The following is a 20,358-nucleotide window of genomic DNA, read 5'->3' as shown; positions in this document are numbered from 1 at the left end:
TCCTACTAGTCTGTGGCATGTTTGTGAGCTATCCATAGTTCCAGCAAATCAGGTAGCAGCTTTCAGGGATTTAGACTGGAGACTGAACCACCACAGAGCCTGAAAACCTCAGAAAAGGCTCTTAAGTAGAAGAATTAACCCATAGGAGATGGGTTCAGTAGGAGAAAGGATCATCAGGAATGGCCTGTGCTCCTAAGATATACACAAGCTGCTTATTTCTACTCTAGGTACCATGATCTGGCCCTGCCTACCTCCTCCCTTTTGATCTTTGTCATGCCATTGATGCACTGTTTTGACACACTGACCTTTCTGTTCTCCAGGTATCACATATTCCTTATTGAGAGGCTGGCTTCACATGCCCTTCTTTTGCTTTGACTGATCTGTCCCTAGGCTTTTATGTGGCTTAGTACCTCAACTTTGGTTCATTGAGTTTCACCAAAGTTCTTAGTGACTAGAAGGTCCCCTTCTTAAAAACAAACAAACAAACAAACAAACAAAATAAACTTAAGTACTCCTTTTCTTGAAAGGTGGTTTACCTACTCCCACTCCTTTTTTCTTCTCCAGTCTTAGTTTGCTAGATATTCACAAATCAGCTAGGAGTGAGTCAAGGGCTTTGCATCTGTCTTAGAATTGAGCTAGCTTGGATCAATTTCTGTGCCTACAAGCCAAAGTTATATGGCAAATTGAATCTTTCAAGAGCTTTCTCTGAATCTGTATTATTAGTTCTGTTTTTTTTGAAACAATGTCACCTTTGTTTATAATTATGTTGGATCTCTGTCAGGATTACTGTTTATTACCCTTTGTAAACTCATTTCTATTTTGCTGCTTGTTCATTCAGATAAAATTCTTAAATATATTTATGTGTGTATGTATGTATATATGCGTGCATATATAGTAATAAAGTGTTTTATGAAAAGCATGGCCTGTATTCTGAGTTATATTTTCCTATTTTTAAAAAATTATTTATTTATTTGTTTATTTATTTATCTATGAAAGAGAGGAAGGTAGATAGAAGAATAGAGAGAGAATAGATTTTCCTTTTATTTGGTTTAGTAATAAAGCAAACTTAAAAACACAAAGTTAAACAAAAACTAAAAGCAGGACTCTTCTCTGGTACTCCTTGTGATGAGGAACATCTCTGAGGTAAGCACTCTTGTGCTAAAATGCAGTTTCATAGATTTAATTATCAGGTAGTGTCAGTGCGTGAATGCAACAGGTACTTCTGGTTATCTTGACCATAACAATAATATAACATTTTTGACAATAGGTAGATAGGGAGAAATGTATACTTGGAAACTGCCAGAGTAGAATTCTGTGAGAGTTGCACTGAATACTTGAACCTATTTAGACGTTAAGTTCAGGATAAATTTCTTCTTGGTTGATGGTGTGCACTTGCCATGCATGTCATAGGCTGATGTTCTAAATCTATATATATGCTTCAGTTTTTATTTATTAAATGCCTCCTGCATATGAGTCTTTATATAAGTACCTTAACAATGTTATTGTATTAAAGAAAATATATTTTCTTACCAGGTTATTACAAAAGTGTCTCAGGGGAGGTACAGTTCAGTGTGTAGCTTAGTGGTAGAACCCTTGCCTAAGATGCACAAGGTCTTGTATTCAGTCCCCAACATTAAAAAAACAACACTCCAAACAAAAATAAATAAATAAACAAACAAACAAGAACACTGAGCCTAAGGAGGAAAAAGCAGGTGTAATTACACTTCAGTCTAAGGGTGTCCAACCTTTTGGCTTCTCTGGGCCACATTGGGCAAAGAATTCTTAGGCCACACATACACTGATCAGTGGTACTTTGCTAAGGTTAAATTCTAAGAAATGGAGAGGACTGGATACCACTTTACATGAAGATAGAATGATAGACCTGGAGGGATGGCTTAGCAGTTAAGGTGCTTGCCTGCAAAGCCAAAGGACCCACATAAACCAGATGCACAAGGTGGTGTGTGCATCTGGAGTTTGCAGCAGCTGGAGGCCCTGGTGTGCCCATCTTCTATCTCTCTTTCTCTCTGTCAAATAAATTAATAATTAAAAACAACAAATCTAAAAAATAGAATGATAGATGTATTAAAAGCTTGCATCTCACTGGGGCTAACCACATGTAACTGAATAAAGTCACTGAGCCAAAAATCCTCATACCACTTTTTCTGCCTCACCAGGGAGCCCACTAGATGGCACCCACAGTCATTCCTTCTGCTAATACATCTGATCTACAAGTTCTGACCAGCTGTTTAAATCTCCAGATTTTCAGAAATGGAACTGTAAAGAATATCTTCAATGTACAGACTATTCGTGTGCATATTCAGTCATTGATCTATATAGAATTACTCCATTTTTGTACTGCCAGCCATTGTCATCTGTAAGCAATATCTTTAGTTTGTGGGGTAAGCTCTGCACACCCCCTTTCTATCTTTTGTCGTACTTTGGATCTGTTCACTCTTGTGACTTCATGAATAATCTTTATTCCCCTTTCTTCCCCCTCCCAATCCTATTGACCCTGTGTAGATGCTTTTAATATCTTCATTATAATTAATCCCTTCTCTCTCTACCTTACAATAAAGTTAACTTCTGCCAAGAACTATTTTTTAAAGGACCTTTCCTTCTGCATTTAATTTCAGCATGGGTCATAGTTAAAAAGTTTAGGGGGGCTGGAGAGATGGCTTAGTGGTTAAGTGCTTGCCTGTGAAGCCTAAGGACCTTGGTTCAAGGCTCGATTCCCCAGGACCCACGTTAGCCAGATGCACAAGGGGCACCTGCATCTGGAGTTCATTTGCAGTGGCTGGAAGCCCTGACACTCCCATTCTCTCTCTGTGTCTGCCTCTTTCTCTCTCTGTCGCTCTCAAATAAATAAAAATAAAAAACAATAAATAATATTATAATAAATAATAAAAAACAAAAAATAAAAATATTTTTTATTTTTATTTCTCTGATAGAGAAAGAGGCAGAGAGAGGGAGTGAGAATGGGTGTGCCAGAGCATCCACCCACTGCAAACGAACTCCAGACACATGTGCCACCTTGTGCATCCGGCTTACGTGGGTCCTGGGGAATCAAACCTAGGTCCTTAGATTTTGCAGGCAAGCGTCTTAACTGTTAAGCCATTTCTCCAGCCCATGGGTCATATTTTTGTGCTGGAATATATGCTTAAGGTCTGACTTCTTGGCATTCTTCTTCTTTCCCACCCTCACCCCACACTGAACCAGTATATTCTCTATAAGTCTTGAGGAAAGGAAAACTCTTATTATTTATAAAATAAATGTTCTATGTACAAATAATTTGTATTTTTGCTTACAGATCCTATTTCTAGTCTCTTAAAATGTCATAGATTACCAGTTTGCACGATACCCTTTTGTCATCATCATAGCTCGCAACCTGTATTACTTCTTTTTTAATTTTTTATTTATTTATTTGAGAGCGACAGACACAGAGAGAAAGACAGATAGAGGGAGAGAGCGAGAATGGGCGTGCCAGGGCTTCCAGCCTCTGCAAACAAACTCCAGACGCATGCGCCCCCTTGTGCATCTGGCTAACGTGGGACCTGGGGAACTGAGCCTCGAACTGGGGTCCTTAGGCTTCACAGGCAAGCGCTTAACCGCTAAGCCATCTCTCCAGCCCACCTGTATTACTTCTATTCTGCCCTGATTCAAACTGGTCTTCTTTCCAGCTATGCTGATATAGCAATTTTTTTCAAGTTTTTATTTTTTGAACAATTTTAAAAGTTTTTATTTATTTAATTACAAGGAAAAAGAGATAGAGAGAATGAGAGAGAGATAGACAGCCAGATGCAGGGCACTCCAGAGCTTCCAGCCACTGCAAATGGACTCCAGGTGCATAGCGCCACTTTGTATCTGGCTTTACGTGGGTACTAGGGAATAGAACTCAGCCATTGGGCTCTGCAAGCAAGTGCTTTAACTGCTGAGCCATCTCTACAGCCCTATAGCAGTTTTACTATATGATCATCATAGCTATTCCTAATAAGATCAGACACTTCACTTGCTAATATGTTTTGGGTATTTTAAAACTTGGTATCATTTATTGTTGCTAAATTTTACCTTATAGTAGAACATAAGTAAAAATAAATTTATCATGAAATTATTTTGTTTTAAAAATAATATGGGTCAAATTCCCTACATAAGATTGTCAGTATTTCCATATAGATGGGAGAAGGGTTCATAAGACCTCACACTCCCAAGCATAGCTAATGGAAGCTGATAATTGCTGGGAGATGAGGAGTGTTCATCAGTAGTGTGGCCACTGGAAAGTTGTCCATTTCACAGTAAATAACCTTCTGCCCATGATCATGCAAGCAGCCCTAACTCAGTGGATTTTTAAAAAGGTATGAAAGTAAAATGAGGGTACTACTGAGGGAGAAGAAGGGTATTGGTGGAAGATCAAAACATATTACATATGCATGAAAGTGTCAACCATGAAAAAATAAAAATGAAATAAATCTTATGAAGAAAAGCCCCAGACAACTTCCTGGTGCCCTTGAGTTCTCTACACTTGAGTGGTTACTGACTCTTTGGTAGTGTATTCAGACCTTTGCTCTTAATAAAGTGTTTTTCTACATTTAAAAAAAGGAGAGTAATTAAAATTAAGGCAACATCTTCCCATAACTGATGGCAGCCCACACAATGCATGACCCATAATCCCCATGGGGATAACCAGCATCCCCAATGAGGATGGTCCCTTTGGAGGGGGGTCAGGGGTGAGGGTAAGGATGGTACCAACATGTGCTGTTTATATACTGAGTATGTCCATAACTAATGAAAAATAAAATTATAAGAAAAGAAGACAACAAAAATTTAGAAACTAGCAGATATTTAGAATAGCCTTATAAAAATTTTAAATCCTAGAAACTATATTAAAATATCTTGTTGGAATACCAGGATCATTATGTGTCTTTTAAAAACACTCTTAAAAGGCATGATTAAGTAACAAAGACCACTGTACCATTAAAGGAAAATAGGCATTGTTTTCTTTTTAAATTAAATAATTGCCCAAGGGAGGGGAACAAGGAAAACTAAAATCTGATATCATATACAAAAAGCGAATCTGGATGAGCCAAGAAGGAATTCGAGGAATACATCCAAAGATTTCAAATATTAGTCCTCGATTCTTTAGAAGCTTGAAAATTTACCTCATGTAATCAGTACTAGCGACAACGAACTATTCATATTAGTATTTTTTCTTCCTTTTTTTTTTGTTAAGTACGGTCTTGCTTCAGACCAGGCTGACCTGGAATTCACTCAGTAGTCTCAGGGTGGCCTCAAACTCTTGGCGATCCTCCTACTTCTGCCTCCTGAGTGCTGGGATTAAAGGCATGCACCACCACGCCCAGCTATATTACTGTTCATTCATTCATTCAACACATATTCATTGAATTTTTTCTTTATATCTGACACAGGATATACAAAGATAAAATAAATTACTTTCTAGGAGCTTCTTGTTTAGCGTAAGAACTCACATTTTCATTTTTGAAGACTGTCTTAATATTCTTACCAGCTTCCAACTTTTTGGTGACATAGACACTAAGTATGCACCGATTGTTTTTTTGCACTATTTAATAGCCACTCTTGGATACTGGATTTTAATTGAAGTGAAATTAAACTAAAATTTTGTGCAGCACAGTTATAGAACATTTTTATTGTTGCAGAAAGTTCTATGGGGCAATGTCATTCTAGGGCTAGATAATAAGCTAACTGCTAAGACTGATCCAGGATTTAGAAGTTATCACTTGTAGCCAGGCATGGTGGTGCATGCCTTTGATCCTAGCACTCAGGAGGCAGAAGTAGGATTGCTGTGAGTTCGAAGCTACCCTTAGACTACAGAGTGAATTCCAGGTCCTAGACTACAGAGTGAATTCCAGGTCCGCCTGAGCTAGAACGAGACCCTACCTCAGAAGAAAAACAAACAAAAAAAAGTTATCACTTGCTCTTTTTCCATCTGCTTGTTTAAGAAATTTGACTGCTTGTTTATTATTTAGGTGGTAGGAATTAGAAAGGAATGTATAATCCTTACTGTCAGGGACTAATGACTTTACAGCAGTAGCCTGAGTGTTGTGTTAGGTTGCAGTATAAAAACTTACAATGAGAACACAGAAAGGATCTGACTCAACTTTCAGGATTTGATAAAGAGAAGTCTTCCCACAGAATTGAAGAAATGAGAGTTAGTTATCCAGATGGAGAGGACAAGAAGGCTTGCTAAAGGCAGAAGGATCAAAGGCACTATGGAAAGAGTCTGTAATGTACACAAGGATTTTCAGGCAGCTGGTCTGGAAAGTGGTAAGAGGTGAGGCTAGAGAGGTGGCAAAGTCCAAATTATAAAAGCCTTGGTCTTGTCTTGTTGAGAAGGCAGTGGTGGACCGTCAAAGGGTCTTAAACGTGGAAGTGCCCACGTGATGATTACATCTTACTTAAGTCACACCGGAGAGGAGGAAGGAGTGGTGCACAGGAGCCCAGCCGAGCAGACTCATGCTCAGTGAGCCAAGGGAGAAATGATCTTGGCATGAGCTGAGAAAGAGGTAACCTAAGATGAAGGGAGAAATAGCAGAATTGACTTCATTTGAATTTTAAAGACAGAGGAAAATACTTGAAGCTAATGATCAAATTGAAATGCTCTTTGTGTTGGGTGATTATCAAATAACTAAGTTGTCTCCTCTCCCTAAAAAATAATTGAGAAAAAGCTCTGAGAATTACACACTCATGAGCTCCTTCTGTGTCAGTTAAATCCTGTGAGAAGTGAGACAATGATGAGAGGCTGAGTCCTTAGTCAAAATCTGGACCAGTGGACTATGAATCAGCTGTGTGATCCTGGAAAGTTACTGTACTTTTAATTTTTCTGTGCTATAAAATGAAAAAAAAAAAACTGGACAGCTTTTAAAACAAACCCTCGGGGAACTGTTGAGGATATTTCAAAGTGGGTATTCTTTTCCTTGTGAGATTTTATAAGCCACATGCCCTGTTTGCCAAAATAAGTTATTTTACTGATCAAAGCAGATGGTATATGAGAACTGTGAACTGCTGTAGATTTATGGTGCTGTTATAGTTTTGACACTAAACTTACTAGTAAGCCAGTGAACCTTAGATTTCAGAAATTGAGGGGGAAATGACAGATTCTTCTTTCTTCTTGTTTTTCTTGTGGTTCTAGGGATCTGACCCAGGGCCTTGTGCATTCCAAATGATTGGTCTATTACTGCGTTACATCCCCTGTACAGATTATTTTTCAATATAGAAATTTTTGAAGCAAGTGTAGGACACACCTATAAACCCAGCACTTGTGAGGCTGAGGCAGAAGGATCACAAGTTTGAGGCCAGTCTGGGTATAATAATTTATCATTAAAAACAAAACAAAACTGTTGAATTAGGTAGATTATAACTGCAAGTATAGTTTAAATTGAGTTTTGTGCCCAATAGATAAAATGTATTTGTTTGCATTGTAGGACGGCTTTATTTATATGGTCTTAAGCATTTGTGTTTAACAGACTATTATAATTTTGCTTAGCACTCTTCAGTTAAGAACTAAGGGATTAGAGAAACTCAGTTATCTTGGACATAGTAAGAGATGGAGATGCCATTATCTATGAAAGTATGATGCTTTTCATTGTGTAAAGTTGCTAGTTACAGGAGTAAATTATACTAACTACTGAAAAATGTGTCAAGATCTCTTCATTAAATACTGGGTTTCTAGTACTAGGGAACCTGAGAAAGGTTAGTTGAATCATCTGTTGATGATCCTACTTAGTAGCTTGCAGAGATCCAAGGTGAGGGGGGAAATGATGATGCTTCTTGGTTACCTGTATTCAAAAGGTACATATAGTCTAGCATTTGGGAGACTGAGGTAAGAAGATCACAGTGAGTTTGAGGTCAATCAGGCCTAGAGTGAGACCCTGCCTCAAAAACAAAACAAAAGGCAGAAGTAGGAGGATTGCCGTGAGTTTAAGGCTACCCTGAGACTACATAGTGAAATCCAGGTCAGTGTGAGCTAGAGTGAGACCCTACTGCGAAAAAGAAAAAAAAAAAAAAAAAATCAAAGGTGAGCATGGTGGTGCACGCCTTTAATCCCAGCACTCGGGAGGCAGAGGTAGTAGGATCGCCATGAGTTTAAGGCCACCCCAAGACTACATAGTGAAATCCAGATCAGCCTGAGCTACAGTGAGACCCTACCTCAAAAACCCAAAAACAAAACAAAACAAAAAGACAGCCAGGCATGGTGGCACACACCTGTAATCCCAGCACTCAGGAGGCAGAGGTAGGTGGATCTCCATGAATTTGAGGCCACCCTGAGACTACATAGTGAATTCCAGGTCAGTCTGGACTAGAGAGAGACCCTACCTTGAAAACCTTGAAAAACCAAAAAAAAAAAGAAGACATAAACAGACATTCTTGAATCATCCCGATTTAGTTACTTAAAACATTTTACGTATGTGTACATGTAAAGCTGATTTATTCTTTCCTCCCTTCCTCCCTTTCTCCCTTCCTCCCTTCCTCCCTCCCTCCCTCCCTTCCTTCCTTTCTGTGAGAGAGCAAGAGTGAGAGTGAGAGAGAGAGAGAGAGAGAGAGAGAATTGGCACACCAGGACTTCCAGCCACTGTAATGGAACTCCAGATGCATGTGCCACCTAGTGCGCATGTACGACCTTGCATCACTTTGTGTTTGGCTTATGTTGGACCTGGAGAGTCGAACATGGGTACTTAGGCTTCTCAGGCAAGCACCTTAACCACCAAGCCATCTCTCTAGCCCTTAATTAGTCTCTCTTTTATTTTGATGCCATTATCTTTTCCTTCTATTATGGAGAGTCTTGTGTAGGTAGTACCAGGCACTACAAGGTCATGGATATCCAGGCCATTTTGTATCTGGAAGATTGCACTGTAAGGAGTCCTACCCTTCCCTTGGCTCTTACATTCTTTCTACTACCTCTTCCACAATGGACCCTGAGCCTTGTAAGGCGTGATAGAGATGTCTCAGTGCTAAACATGTCTCTGCCACTTCTTAGCACTCTAATGCCCATTGGTCACCACCGTTAGAAAAGAGAAGCTTCTCTAACCAAAAGTGAGAGTAGCATTAATATTTGGATATGAACATTAAGAAAGTGTTTACAGGGAAGTTTGTTGGGCCTAATATATGCATTTAGCGAGATAACAACAGGCATTACTCCCCTAGGGCTTATGACTTCTCCTGCCATAGGCTTTTGACTAGGTTTTTGGTACCAGGCATATATTCCCTCCCTTCCATGGAGCAGTTTTTGGTGGGAAGCCAAGAACCTTGGCAATGGCCTGTAATGTTTTGGGGGTATCAGGGATCTCCCTGGCCAACAATTAACCTATGGCTTCTGGATGAGCCATTATCCAAAAAAGTAGGTTTCCATATGGCTTATTCATAATATCTTAAGTTTTGACTAGTGCCCCCTACCCTTCCTTTAACTTCTTACCTTGGTGTCTGACTTTCGTTGCTGTTGGCAAGAGGTGAGATTTTTATAGAGCGTGTTGTATAACAAAGCAGATATTTTTAAATAATGTTGACAGCCATGGAATTGCTAGTTTCAAAATGCTTCTGTAATTGTTCTCCTAAGGCTAAAAAAGTCAGAAAACTTTACTTTGATTGAAGTATATTACTACTCTTGAATTTTATGTAGGATAACTCTTCTAAATTTATTGTGATTAAAGATTATAGTAATTAAATGAAAGATTTGAAGTTTAAAATTATTAAAATATTTGTGGTAATGGGTGTGGAGAACATAGTAGTAGAAATTGAAGGTTATATGTAGTCTCCATTTGAAATGGTTGTGTATAAATATTATAGCACATTTATAATGAGTAGAAATGTGGCAATAATATTTTTCAATCTTGTTTTAATTCCCTTTTTCTTTTTAAATTTTTAAATAGTGTTTGCCAACTCTGAGCCTGTGCCAGGATTCCAAGGGGATACCCTGCAGCTAGCATTCATTGACCTCAGACAAGTAAGATATAATAATATACTATCACCTATTGCTTTCTCTCAATTTTTAATGCTACAAGAATGCCTGTTTGCCTTAAAACAGCCTTGCTTTAGAAAATGCTGTTTTGATAACTATGTATTTGCACATCTCTGAACCTGCATTATCCAGTTTGTATCGCACCTTCATGGGATACCTTCACATGAATATTCATTTATCACTTGCAAAGCATATTGCTTTATACTTTGGTTTAATGGCACTTGAGGCTTCTTAAATCTTAATAATTTTATGGTCATATGTGAAAATTGGTGGTCATAACACTAGTGTCAGGACCAAAATTAAATGTAAAATTATTATAACCTAGAAAGTAACCCTTTGCTTAAAGTATTGTTGAGGTAAATAGTATCAGTTTTACAAATTTTCCTAAATGCTTCCTGAAGGAAAAATAACACTTGATTTAAAAAGGTGATTAGACATGTACATAATTCTTATCTAGTAATGTTCTAAGTCTGGTAACAAATGTGGGCTCTTTCTCTTCCATTCATTTTTAAGTTTTGATATTTCTACTCTACTGTTATATTTACTTTCTTCCCTTTTTTATCTCCCCCAATTTTTTCTTCCTCCTTTTTCTCACTCTTCTTCTTAATCCTGGGATTAAAGAGTTCAGTAAAGCTTGTGGAGGAGGGGATGATGCCCCAAGAGGGTACAGGAATGACTAGATTGACAGTAGGAGTGACTGCTGTCCTTGGCAAGAAAACATATGGATACTGAATTAAAACAAAGCCACTCTGATTATCAGTTTGTTAATGGTGCCCATTTGCATTGAGGATGGAGTTGACCAGCGGTGAGGTTCCAATTCCAGTATAAGCAGACTCCTTTCACATTGATGCTTGTGGTAGGACTAATTTAAGCAGTTAAGAAATGGATTTCAGGGCTGGAGAGATGGCTTAGTGGTGAAGCGCTTGCCTGTGAAACCTAAGGACCCCGGTTCGAGGCTCGGTTTCCCAGGTCCCACGTTAGCCAGATGCACAAGGGGGCGCACGCATCTGGAGTTCATTTGCAGAGGCTGGAAGCCATGGCGTGCCCATTCTCTCTCTCTCCATCTGTCTTTCTCTCTGTGTCTGTCACTCTCAAATAAATAAATAATTAAAAAAAAAAAAGAAACGAAACAGATTTCAGTAAATGTTTGGGAAGAAAGCTTTGGGTTTTTTTGCTTCTTTAATTTTCAGCCTGTGTTAGTAAGTATTTATTGAGTACTGTATATTCAGTATTAGAGAGGGCACATGAAGTTGAAGTAGATACAGAAGTAATTTGACATAATTTCATCCCAAAGAGTTTAAAAGTCTTAGAGAAGCAAACCAGTGAGTTGGTAATCTATGTAAGACAATGAGTTATGTGGAAATGAGTGCTATATTTTCAAGTCAGGCTTATAAGGAAACTGGAAGACAATTTCTGTCACCAAATTATGTTTGTAAAACATTGCACATATTTTTTCTGTTTGCAGTCAATACACTCAAGATACTATGTCCATGAAGGTGGATGACCTTGATCAGCAGATGGTCACCCTGTAAATTGGGGAATGTAGAATATTAGGAAGTCAGGTTCTTGGCTTACACTTTACCAGAAAAGATTCATTCTTTCTTTCTTTTCTCTCCCAACCCCCCCCTCTCTCTCTCTCTCTTTCTTTCTTTATAATTTATTTATTTATTTTAGAGAGAGAGGGAGAGAGAATGGGTGCACCAGGGCCTATAGCCATTGCAGACAAACTCCAGATAAGTGCACCACCATGTGCATCTGATTTATGTGGGTTCTAGAGAATCTAACCTGGGTCCTTAGGCTTCTCAGGCAAATGCCTTAACTGCTAAGCCATCTCTCCAGCCCAGAAGAGATTTTTTTTCTATTGGCAGTAAATCCATTCCTTGTGAAGGTGTTCTCTCTGTTGCATTCCTACTTCTTCGAACAAGATGGTCAAAAATAGAAAAGTGAGTTAAAGCAGATTGGATGCTGGTTTCATTGTATATTCCTTATCTAAACAGGTTGTGGCCACTTTCTTACTTAGGTAAGTTTCCATGTTTCAAGGACATGAACATGTTCTCTAATCCAAAGCACAACTTTAAAAGGAGATGACTTGAGCCTCTATTATATAAATAATCTGTTCACAGGAAATTTGAAACTTATTATGTGACATTTTGTTTCATGTGAACTTAGATGGTGTTAACTAGTTTATTAACTAGTTTGTGATGTGTTTGTAGGGTAATGAATGATACCATGTAGCTTATGAAAATGTAATGATTCTGTTGTTTCTAAGGGGATGGGGCATAGTTCAGTAATAGAGTACTTCCTGGCATGCCTAAGATCCTAGCTTTGGTACTTGGCATGTCAAAATCCAACCAAACCAAAAAACATACTTGGTAGTATATGTCTGTAATCTTACTGCTTAGGAAACCGAGACAGCAGGGCTGCTGCCAGTTAAAGGCCTACCTGGTCTACATAGCCACCAGACCCTGCCTCGAAAGAACCCCCCACCGAATAAAAAAGAAGCCTGCAAGTGGGCCTTTGTTACTGCCCTGCCTCTTGTCCTGCAGCATATTAAATAAACTCTTCATTCATTCTTCTTTTTTTTCTTAAAGAAGATTCTGTTTCTTGATTTGGTCAGATAGGCAATTGGTTGAATAAATATTAAAGTTCTGATTCCACTTATTTTCTTCCTTCAAAGACAGTCATCATTTGATTGCATATAGCAACCTAGGAAATTGGTATTCTGAGATATTTAAATGTTAATATCTCATGTTATTTTGATTGAACTTACTTAGAAACTTACTTGCACCTAGAAGACATTAAATTCTGGTTGGCTTTCCCTTATCAGCGTAAGTTGTTTGGGAGACTTTTATGTGAATTTTAAAAACCTAGTATAAAATTTATTTGTTACAGTCATCATGATATGCATAGTGAGTTGCTAAAGCAACAGACTTAAATGCTATCTAGTCATAGGAGCTGCATAAGTATTAATACCTTTCTAAAGTTTAATACCAAATATGCGAGGCAGGAGGCTGGTGGATAGAAAGTTTTGATAAACATTGTGTGTTTGTGTAGTCTTAAAACAGTTTTCTGTAATTATTAATGATAAATTTAATAATACATACTCTGATTGTCCTTTTATATTCTAAAATGCAAAGTTATAACTAATTCTTACCCTTAGCTGCTAGATAGCTGTGGCCATAATTGAAATTTTATGACTTCATTAGCTTAGATTTAATAAGTTTGAAAGGGTAGTTGTTTTTTTAACCTATATTTGCTTTTAAAATTAATCTATAAACATTTGTGTTGTGAAATATGAGAATTGTATGAGAATTGGCCAAGAAATAAAACTAACCTTGAAAATGGAAGCCTCCGATGAGGTGATAAAAGTATTTTGTGTGAAATGCTAGTGATTACTTAAGTAAGGCTGCTAAAGTTTTGACAATGTTTTTATGTCTCTGAGCTTCATAAGGCTATTTTATAGTATAGTATTTTTGCACTTATAAGAAAAGTAGATCTCTAAACAAAAAGGGGTGCTAACACCTTTATTTACATTTCAGTGGAGTTTCTGCACTTTTCCTTTTTTTTTTTTTTTTCCCAGTCTGTGATCCATTTCTGTTTTAATAGGGTGGTTGACAGTTCTTTTCAAGTATACTTAGAAAGGCAAAAGAACTCTTTTCAGAGTACTTATAGAGGTCATGCTTCTGTTCTTTAGTTTGAATTTGATACTGCTTCATGAATTGCTGGGTATGAAAGATTAGGAAGTGAGTCCAATGGTCAAATTTTACCTGCCCACCCGGACTCTGCCCTGAGGTCAAACTCCTGATATTTGCTGCACTGAATAGAGGAGTTGATGACAAGTAGGAGCTGATACAAGAGGAAAGTTAGAACTATATCAAAGCTGAAGCAAGAGAAATGGAACTCAATAAGAGACTGTAGCTAAAAGATAGATCATCAGGCTTGCCCTCTTCTAAAGGAAAGGAAATAGCTGACCTGTGAGTGAAAAGAATTTATCATTCTGCCAATCACAGACTTGCTAATGGAAGCCAGTTATCTCAACAACATCTTAAGGCCTAGTGCCCTAACAGACAATGTGGAGGATTAGCAGTCCTGGTACTGCGTTATAGGAACATGCTGCCTCCATCAATTTAAACATACCATTTAAACATGATTTGTATGTGGTAAATTGGCATCTAAGTAAACCTGTCATTCTCCTAACTGAAATTAAGTTACTAAACGGTGGTATTTGATACACTTTAATATCTGTAGGGTTGTTTTTTTTTTTAAGCACAAAGGCCATCTATTTTTTTTTAATTTAATTTTTTTTTTATTTATTTGAGAGTGACAGACACAGAGAGAAAGACAGGTAGAGGGAGAGAGAGAGAATGGGCGCGCCAGGGCTTCCAGCCTCTGCAAACAAACTCCAGACGCGTGTGCCCCCTTGTGCATCTGGCTAACGTGGGACCTGGGGAACCGAGCCTCGAACCAGGGTCCTTAGGATTCACAGGCAAGCGCTTAACCGCTAAGCCATCTCTCCAGCCCCTATTTTTTAAAATATTCTTTAAACTTCAAATGAATATGTGAAATTCTTTTAAGGATATATGAAAGCCCTAAGATTTTAAATCTGCTTTACTTTAAGATTATCTATATAATGCATGGTTTCAGTAATGTCTTTTATAACTCTGTACAAAATAGAAGCAACTTATTAAATTTTACTGGAAAGTGAAATATCCCATGTAACTGAATTTTCTAGACAGCTAAGGATTATATTTTAATCAGGAAAACTTTAAAAATGTGGCAATTTTGATGAAAAACTTAAAATCTCTAACCTGCATGGTCCCGAGTATAATTCTCATAGTAAGTTGAACGTCTATAGCTTTGCATATACTAATACTAACTCTTCTTTAATTGATCCCATTTAACTTTGTGATAAATTACTTAGACTTGTAAAATATTACTTCATTTAGCTGGATGTGGTGGCGCATGCTTTGAATCCCCGCATTTAGGAGGCAGAGGTAGGAGGATCACCATGAGTTCAAGGCCACCCTGAGACTACTTATGAATTCTAGGCCAGCCTGAGCTCGAACGAGACCCTGCCTCAAAATACCAAAACAAGTATCTATACATAACTTCATGTGACAATGTCTTGATCCTTCTTTGGCTAGTATTCAGTTTAGGTAGATTGAATGACAAAGAGTACTAAGGGGGGGGGGTAGGTTTGTAGCCAACCAATTTCTTCCCCATTGTTACCTTAGAATAGTGTTTCCCAAAGTGTCTTTCTAGAAACATTGGGTTCTCAGGATGAAAACAGTTACTTTTTTAACAAAGCTTCCAAGCTGAGAATATAACTTTGTAGAGCACTTGCCTAGCATGAGTGAGGCCCTGGGCTCAGTCCCCCAGCAATATAGCCAGGAAGGGGGAGTCTCTAAAACAGTTTGGGAAACATAAGAAGCATTTCATGTTCTATTATTCTTTCAGAGACTAAATACATTAGATTTTTAAAGATACAGGTTTTGCAGCATCCCTGTATTTTCTAGGCTCCTCAAAAAACTCTCCCCTCATTCATTTTGGGATGTATTACATGAAACATCCTTTGGGAAAGGCTATTTTTTTGTTGTTGTTGTTTTTGTTTTTCAAGGTAGGTTCTCACTCTAGTCCAGGCTGACCTGGAATTCACTATGTAATCTCAAGGTAGCCTTGACCTCACGGTGATCCACCTACCTCTGCCTCCCAAGTGCTGGGATTAAAGGCGTGCGCCACCATGCCCGGCTTGGGATATGCTGTTTTAAGGAAGTCTGGCACCACTCTGTAACTATCTACCTCTAACTGTTTGTAACCAACATATTTTTAAACTGATGAATTGAGTAAAGACAAAAATATGAATTAGACATATGCATTACATAAAGCTAGGATAGTTACCCAAGATGACAGAAGACATAATCAAAGTTCTCTCAGTAGGCTTGAGTGGTTTAATAAGGAAAATGTTAACTGCTGTATTTATTTGATTACAAGATTGAAAATAGAGGATACAGGAAATTTGACTTGTAAGAAAACTCTGGTAATTAGCTTCCATGCGAACAGTGGAATGGGAACTATTAAATCTGTACCTTGAGTATTTAAAAGGTTACTGAGGGGGCTGGAGGAATGGCTTAGCAGTTAATGCACTTGCCTGTAAAGCCAAAGGACCTCGGTTCGATTCCCCAGGACCCATGTAAACCTGATGCATAAGGTGGCACATGCATCTGGAGTTTGTTTGCAATAGCTAGAGGCCATTCTCTCTCTCTCTCTTCCTGTGTCTATTAAATAAATGAATAATATTTTTAAAAAGGTTATTGAAGGACTGGAAGATAGTTTAGTGGCTAAAGGCACTTGCTTGCAAAGCCTGCCAGCCCATGTATGATTCCTTAGTACGAACATAAAGCCAAATGCACAAAGTGGCCCATACATCTGGAGTTTGTTTGCAGCACCAAGAAGTCCTAGCATGCCCATACTCAGTCGCTCCTCTCTCCCTCTCCCCGCCAAATAAATAATATTTTAAAAATAGGTTTGGAGAGATGACTTAATGGTTAAGGTGCTTGCCTGCAAAGCCAAAAGACCCAGGTTCAATTCTGTAGGACCCAAGTAAGCCAGATGCACCAGGTGTCATACGTGTCTGGAATTTGTTTGCAGTGGCTAGAGGCCCTGGCATGTCCATTCTGTCTCTCTACTTGCCCCCCCCCCACATAAATAAATAATAAGATACTTAAAAAGTAAATAAAAGACTAGTGAGGGATCAGTTTCTTCCTTTGAAGAGCCTTTCTAAAGCTCTTGGAATATTGTGTCTAAAACATTATGGAGGTATGCCTTTGTAGAGAAAAATCAAAAGCATGGCTTTTTACTTTTTTGTTTATTTTTATTTATTTATTTGAGAGTGACAGACAGAGAAAGAGGCAGATAGAGAGAGAGAGTCACTGCAAACAAACTCCAGATGTCTGTACCCCCTAGTCCTGGGGAATCGAGCCTTGAACCTAGGTCCTTAGGCTTCACAAGCAAGCACTTAACTGCTAAGCCATCTCTCCGACCCAAAAACATGACTTTTATTGGCCTAGGTATTAGTCATATATGACATTTTTTTCTTCCAAATATAGACTAGGCCATAAAAATTACCATTTTCTTTATTGTCCTAGGGCTAGGTCCTGTTTTTAAGTGTTGATTGTGGGCAATGAGGGAAAAGAGGACTGGTCAAGCCTCTAACATATATAGGAGAATTTGAATTGTATCAACTCTGCTTGGGTCCTATCCTTTCAAATAAATGTTTTATTAAAGTATAATATACATTTGGCAAGTCATAATAGTAATAGAGCTGATTTTTTAATGAAGTGTTTGTTTCTCTGTAACACCCACCTCAAGCAAGAATGACGACTTGACAAAAGAGTTCCAGTCATGACTCTCCTCCCTTGCAGAGAATTACAGAGAATAATCACTATCATGGCTTCTGATGTCACATAAATGTAACCTGACTTGTAGCTTTGTATGCATGAACTAAACAGTATAACTTCTTGGTCCCCCCTTCCTTTTGCTCAGTATGTTTGTGCAGTGAATCCAACTCATGTTGTATGCTCCAGTTGTGGGTCATTGTCTTTGCTATGCAAATATATCTGCCAGCTTGTCTATGCATTCTATGGTAGGTGTATGAGTTGGTTCCACATCTGCTGTTGTAAGGAATGCTAACGTGTGCATTCTTTTATATGTAATTGGTTAACATTTGTATGGTGGTTTGGGGGATTCAGGATCCCCCATAAATTTAGGTGTTCTGCATGCTAGGTTCCCAGCTGATAGAGATTTGGGAATTAGTGCCTCCTGGAGGCAGAGTATTGTTGGGGGCAGACTTATGGGCATTATAGCCAGTTTCCCCTTGCCAGTGTTTGACACACTCTCCTGTTGCTCTTGTCCACCTTATGTTGGCCAGGGGGTGATATCCACCCTCTGCTCATGCCATTGTTTTTCTTGCCATCATGGAGCTTCCCCTCAAGCCTGTAAGCCAAAATCAAACTCTTTTTCTCACAAGCTGCTCTTGGTCGGGTGATTTCTACCAGCAATGTGAGCCTGACTGCAACAATTTGCAAGCATTTCTGTGGAGGCGTTTAGCTAGAGTAGTTGCTGTGGCAGAACAGTAGAGGTAGCTATATGAAGAAGCAGTTTACTAAAGCACCATCTTAGTTTCCATTTCAGCCAGGGTGAGGGAAGTTCTAGCTGTTCTGCTTGCTTGTCATTTGATAATGTCTGTCTGTCTCTTTAGAACCACTTCAGTGGCCACACTGTAGTTCTGTATTGTCATTTCAGTACACATTTCCTAATGACTAGTAAGAATGAACTCCCTTTATGCATTTCTTGGTCATTTGTGTATCTTCTTTTGTGGATAACCTGTCCAGAGTTTTGGCTTTTGAAAAGAAATTGGATTGTTACATTTTATTGGCTTTTAGAGAAGTTCTTTATATATTCTGAATGAGTTTTTGTATGTATTGTAAATTCTTGTACCTTCTCTTGCTCTCTCATCATAGTATCTTTTTTTTTTCCCCAAGGTAGGGTCTAACTCTAGCCCAGGCTGACCTGAACACACTTTGTAGTCCCAGAAGTCACCTTGTGAATCTGGCTTCCGTGGGTACTGGGGATTCGTACCTGGGTCCTTTAGCTTTGCAGGCATGCACCTTAACTGCTAAGTCATCTTCAGCTCATCATCATAGCATCTTTTGATGGAATCTTTGGTTTTATTCAGTGTTGGGGATTGAAGGTAAGGCCTTCTGCAGGCTAGGCAAACACTCTCCCAATGGGTTACATCCCCAGCACTGATGAAATAATTTTAATGAAATAAAATGTATCATTTATCTTTGGTTACCCTGCTTTCATAAAGGCACTTTCCTGTGTTGTCGTAAAATGTTTTATTATTTGACCATATTTAGCTTTGTAATCCATAGGGAACTGATTTTTATGTATACTGTGGGGTATAGGCTTCATGATTCATTTTGTTTCATGTGATGATCTAATTGAAACAGGATGGACCATTTACTGAAAAGTATTGGATGTTCTAGCATTTTGATGTAAAATAATTGTAGTACACAAAACTGTGAAATATGATAAGTGCATTTAATATATAGTAAAATGTTTTCATTTTTCCTTCTGTTAACTATATGCTTATGTTTCATGATTCATGCTGCTTTCATATTCAAATTAGTTGATTGAACTTTTGGAGGTTTTTTTTTTTTATATACTAACCTAACTATATTCTTACCACATCGAAGTATTTTTAGGTCTGGAGAGAAAACTTAGCAGTTAAAGCATTTATCTGCAAAGCCAAAGGACCCAGGTTTGATTCCCCAGGACCCAAGTAAGCCAGATGCACAAGGTGGCAGGCACATGCATCTGGAGTTCAGTTGCAGCGCCTGGAGGCCCTGGTGTGCCCAAATCACTGTCTTTCTCTCTCTTCTGGGTCTTTTGGCTTTGCAAGCAAGTGCCTTAACTGCTAAGCCATCTCTCCAGCCCAGTAGTACATTTTTGTTTGTGCAAAGTAGTTAGTATCCAAATGTATTCTAGTTGACTCTATAACTTTAAAGCCTTTAATGTGCTAATGAAATTGTAAATTTATAAGCCATAATATGTGGAAATTCTAACACTTATATGATCGTAGTTCACATTTCTCATAATTCACACTTCCAAATAATAGTTTATGAAATGCTGCCTTACATTTCATTTTGATACATATTTTCATTGCTGATTACTTTTTTTTTTGTTTTGTTTTCTTCAAGGTAGGGTTTCACTCTAGCCCAGGCTGACCTGGAATTCACTCTATAGTCTCAGGGTGGCCTTGAACTCATGGCAATCCTCCTACCTCTGCCTCCCGAGTGCTGGGATTAAAGGCATGTGTCCCCACTCTCTGATTACTTTTATAAATTAATTTTTAGGTTAACATACAAAGTAATGGGTTTCATTATGGCATCTTCATACATGTATATCATTAGATTTTGTCTCACGTAGTTCAGACTGGCCTCACAGCATAGCTGAATATGACCTTAAACTTCTGATCCTTGTTTCTCGTGGTGGGCACCACCATGCATGGCTTAGGAGGTGCTGGGGATTAAACCCAGCATCTCATACATCTAGGAGTACATTGTACCAACAGAGGTATATATCCCCAGACCTAGTATAGGTTTTGTTCTCACTTGTATTCCTTAAATATTATAAATGAAATGAAAAAAGTATTTTCATAAAAGGTAAGTTCTCCACTTTTCTGCTTATAAAAAATGCTCATATTGTTTAAAAGTGTTTGAAGTGACTCTTTTTTTTCCCCAGAATAATTGTACCCTTCCTTAGGACAGAGTAGCTAATATTTGCCAAAATTAAATCCTGAAAATCAAACC

General features: G+C 38.2%; 1 protein-coding gene across 2 annotated transcripts in view; it reads left to right on the top strand.

Moving 5' to 3' along the window:
- Exoc6 (exocyst complex component 6) overlaps positions 1–20,358 on the top strand; it is a 192,708-nt gene that overhangs the window by 142,542 nt on the left and 29,808 nt on the right. For both annotated transcript variants that reach the window (XM_045141871.1, XM_045141870.1), the window contains one exon: positions 9,897–9,970. In XM_045141871.1, coding sequence (XP_044997806.1) covers positions 9,897–9,970 — 74 coding nt within the window. The remainder of the gene's footprint in view (positions 1–9,896; positions 9,971–20,358) is intronic.

The sequence above is a fragment of the Jaculus jaculus genome, chromosome 1 (genome assembly GCF_020740685.1).
Source record: "Jaculus jaculus isolate mJacJac1 chromosome 1, mJacJac1.mat.Y.cur, whole genome shotgun sequence".
In the NCBI taxonomy this organism is placed as follows: domain Eukaryota; kingdom Metazoa; phylum Chordata; class Mammalia; order Rodentia; family Dipodidae; genus Jaculus; species Jaculus jaculus.
This window is presented reverse-complemented; position numbering and strand designations above follow the sequence as displayed.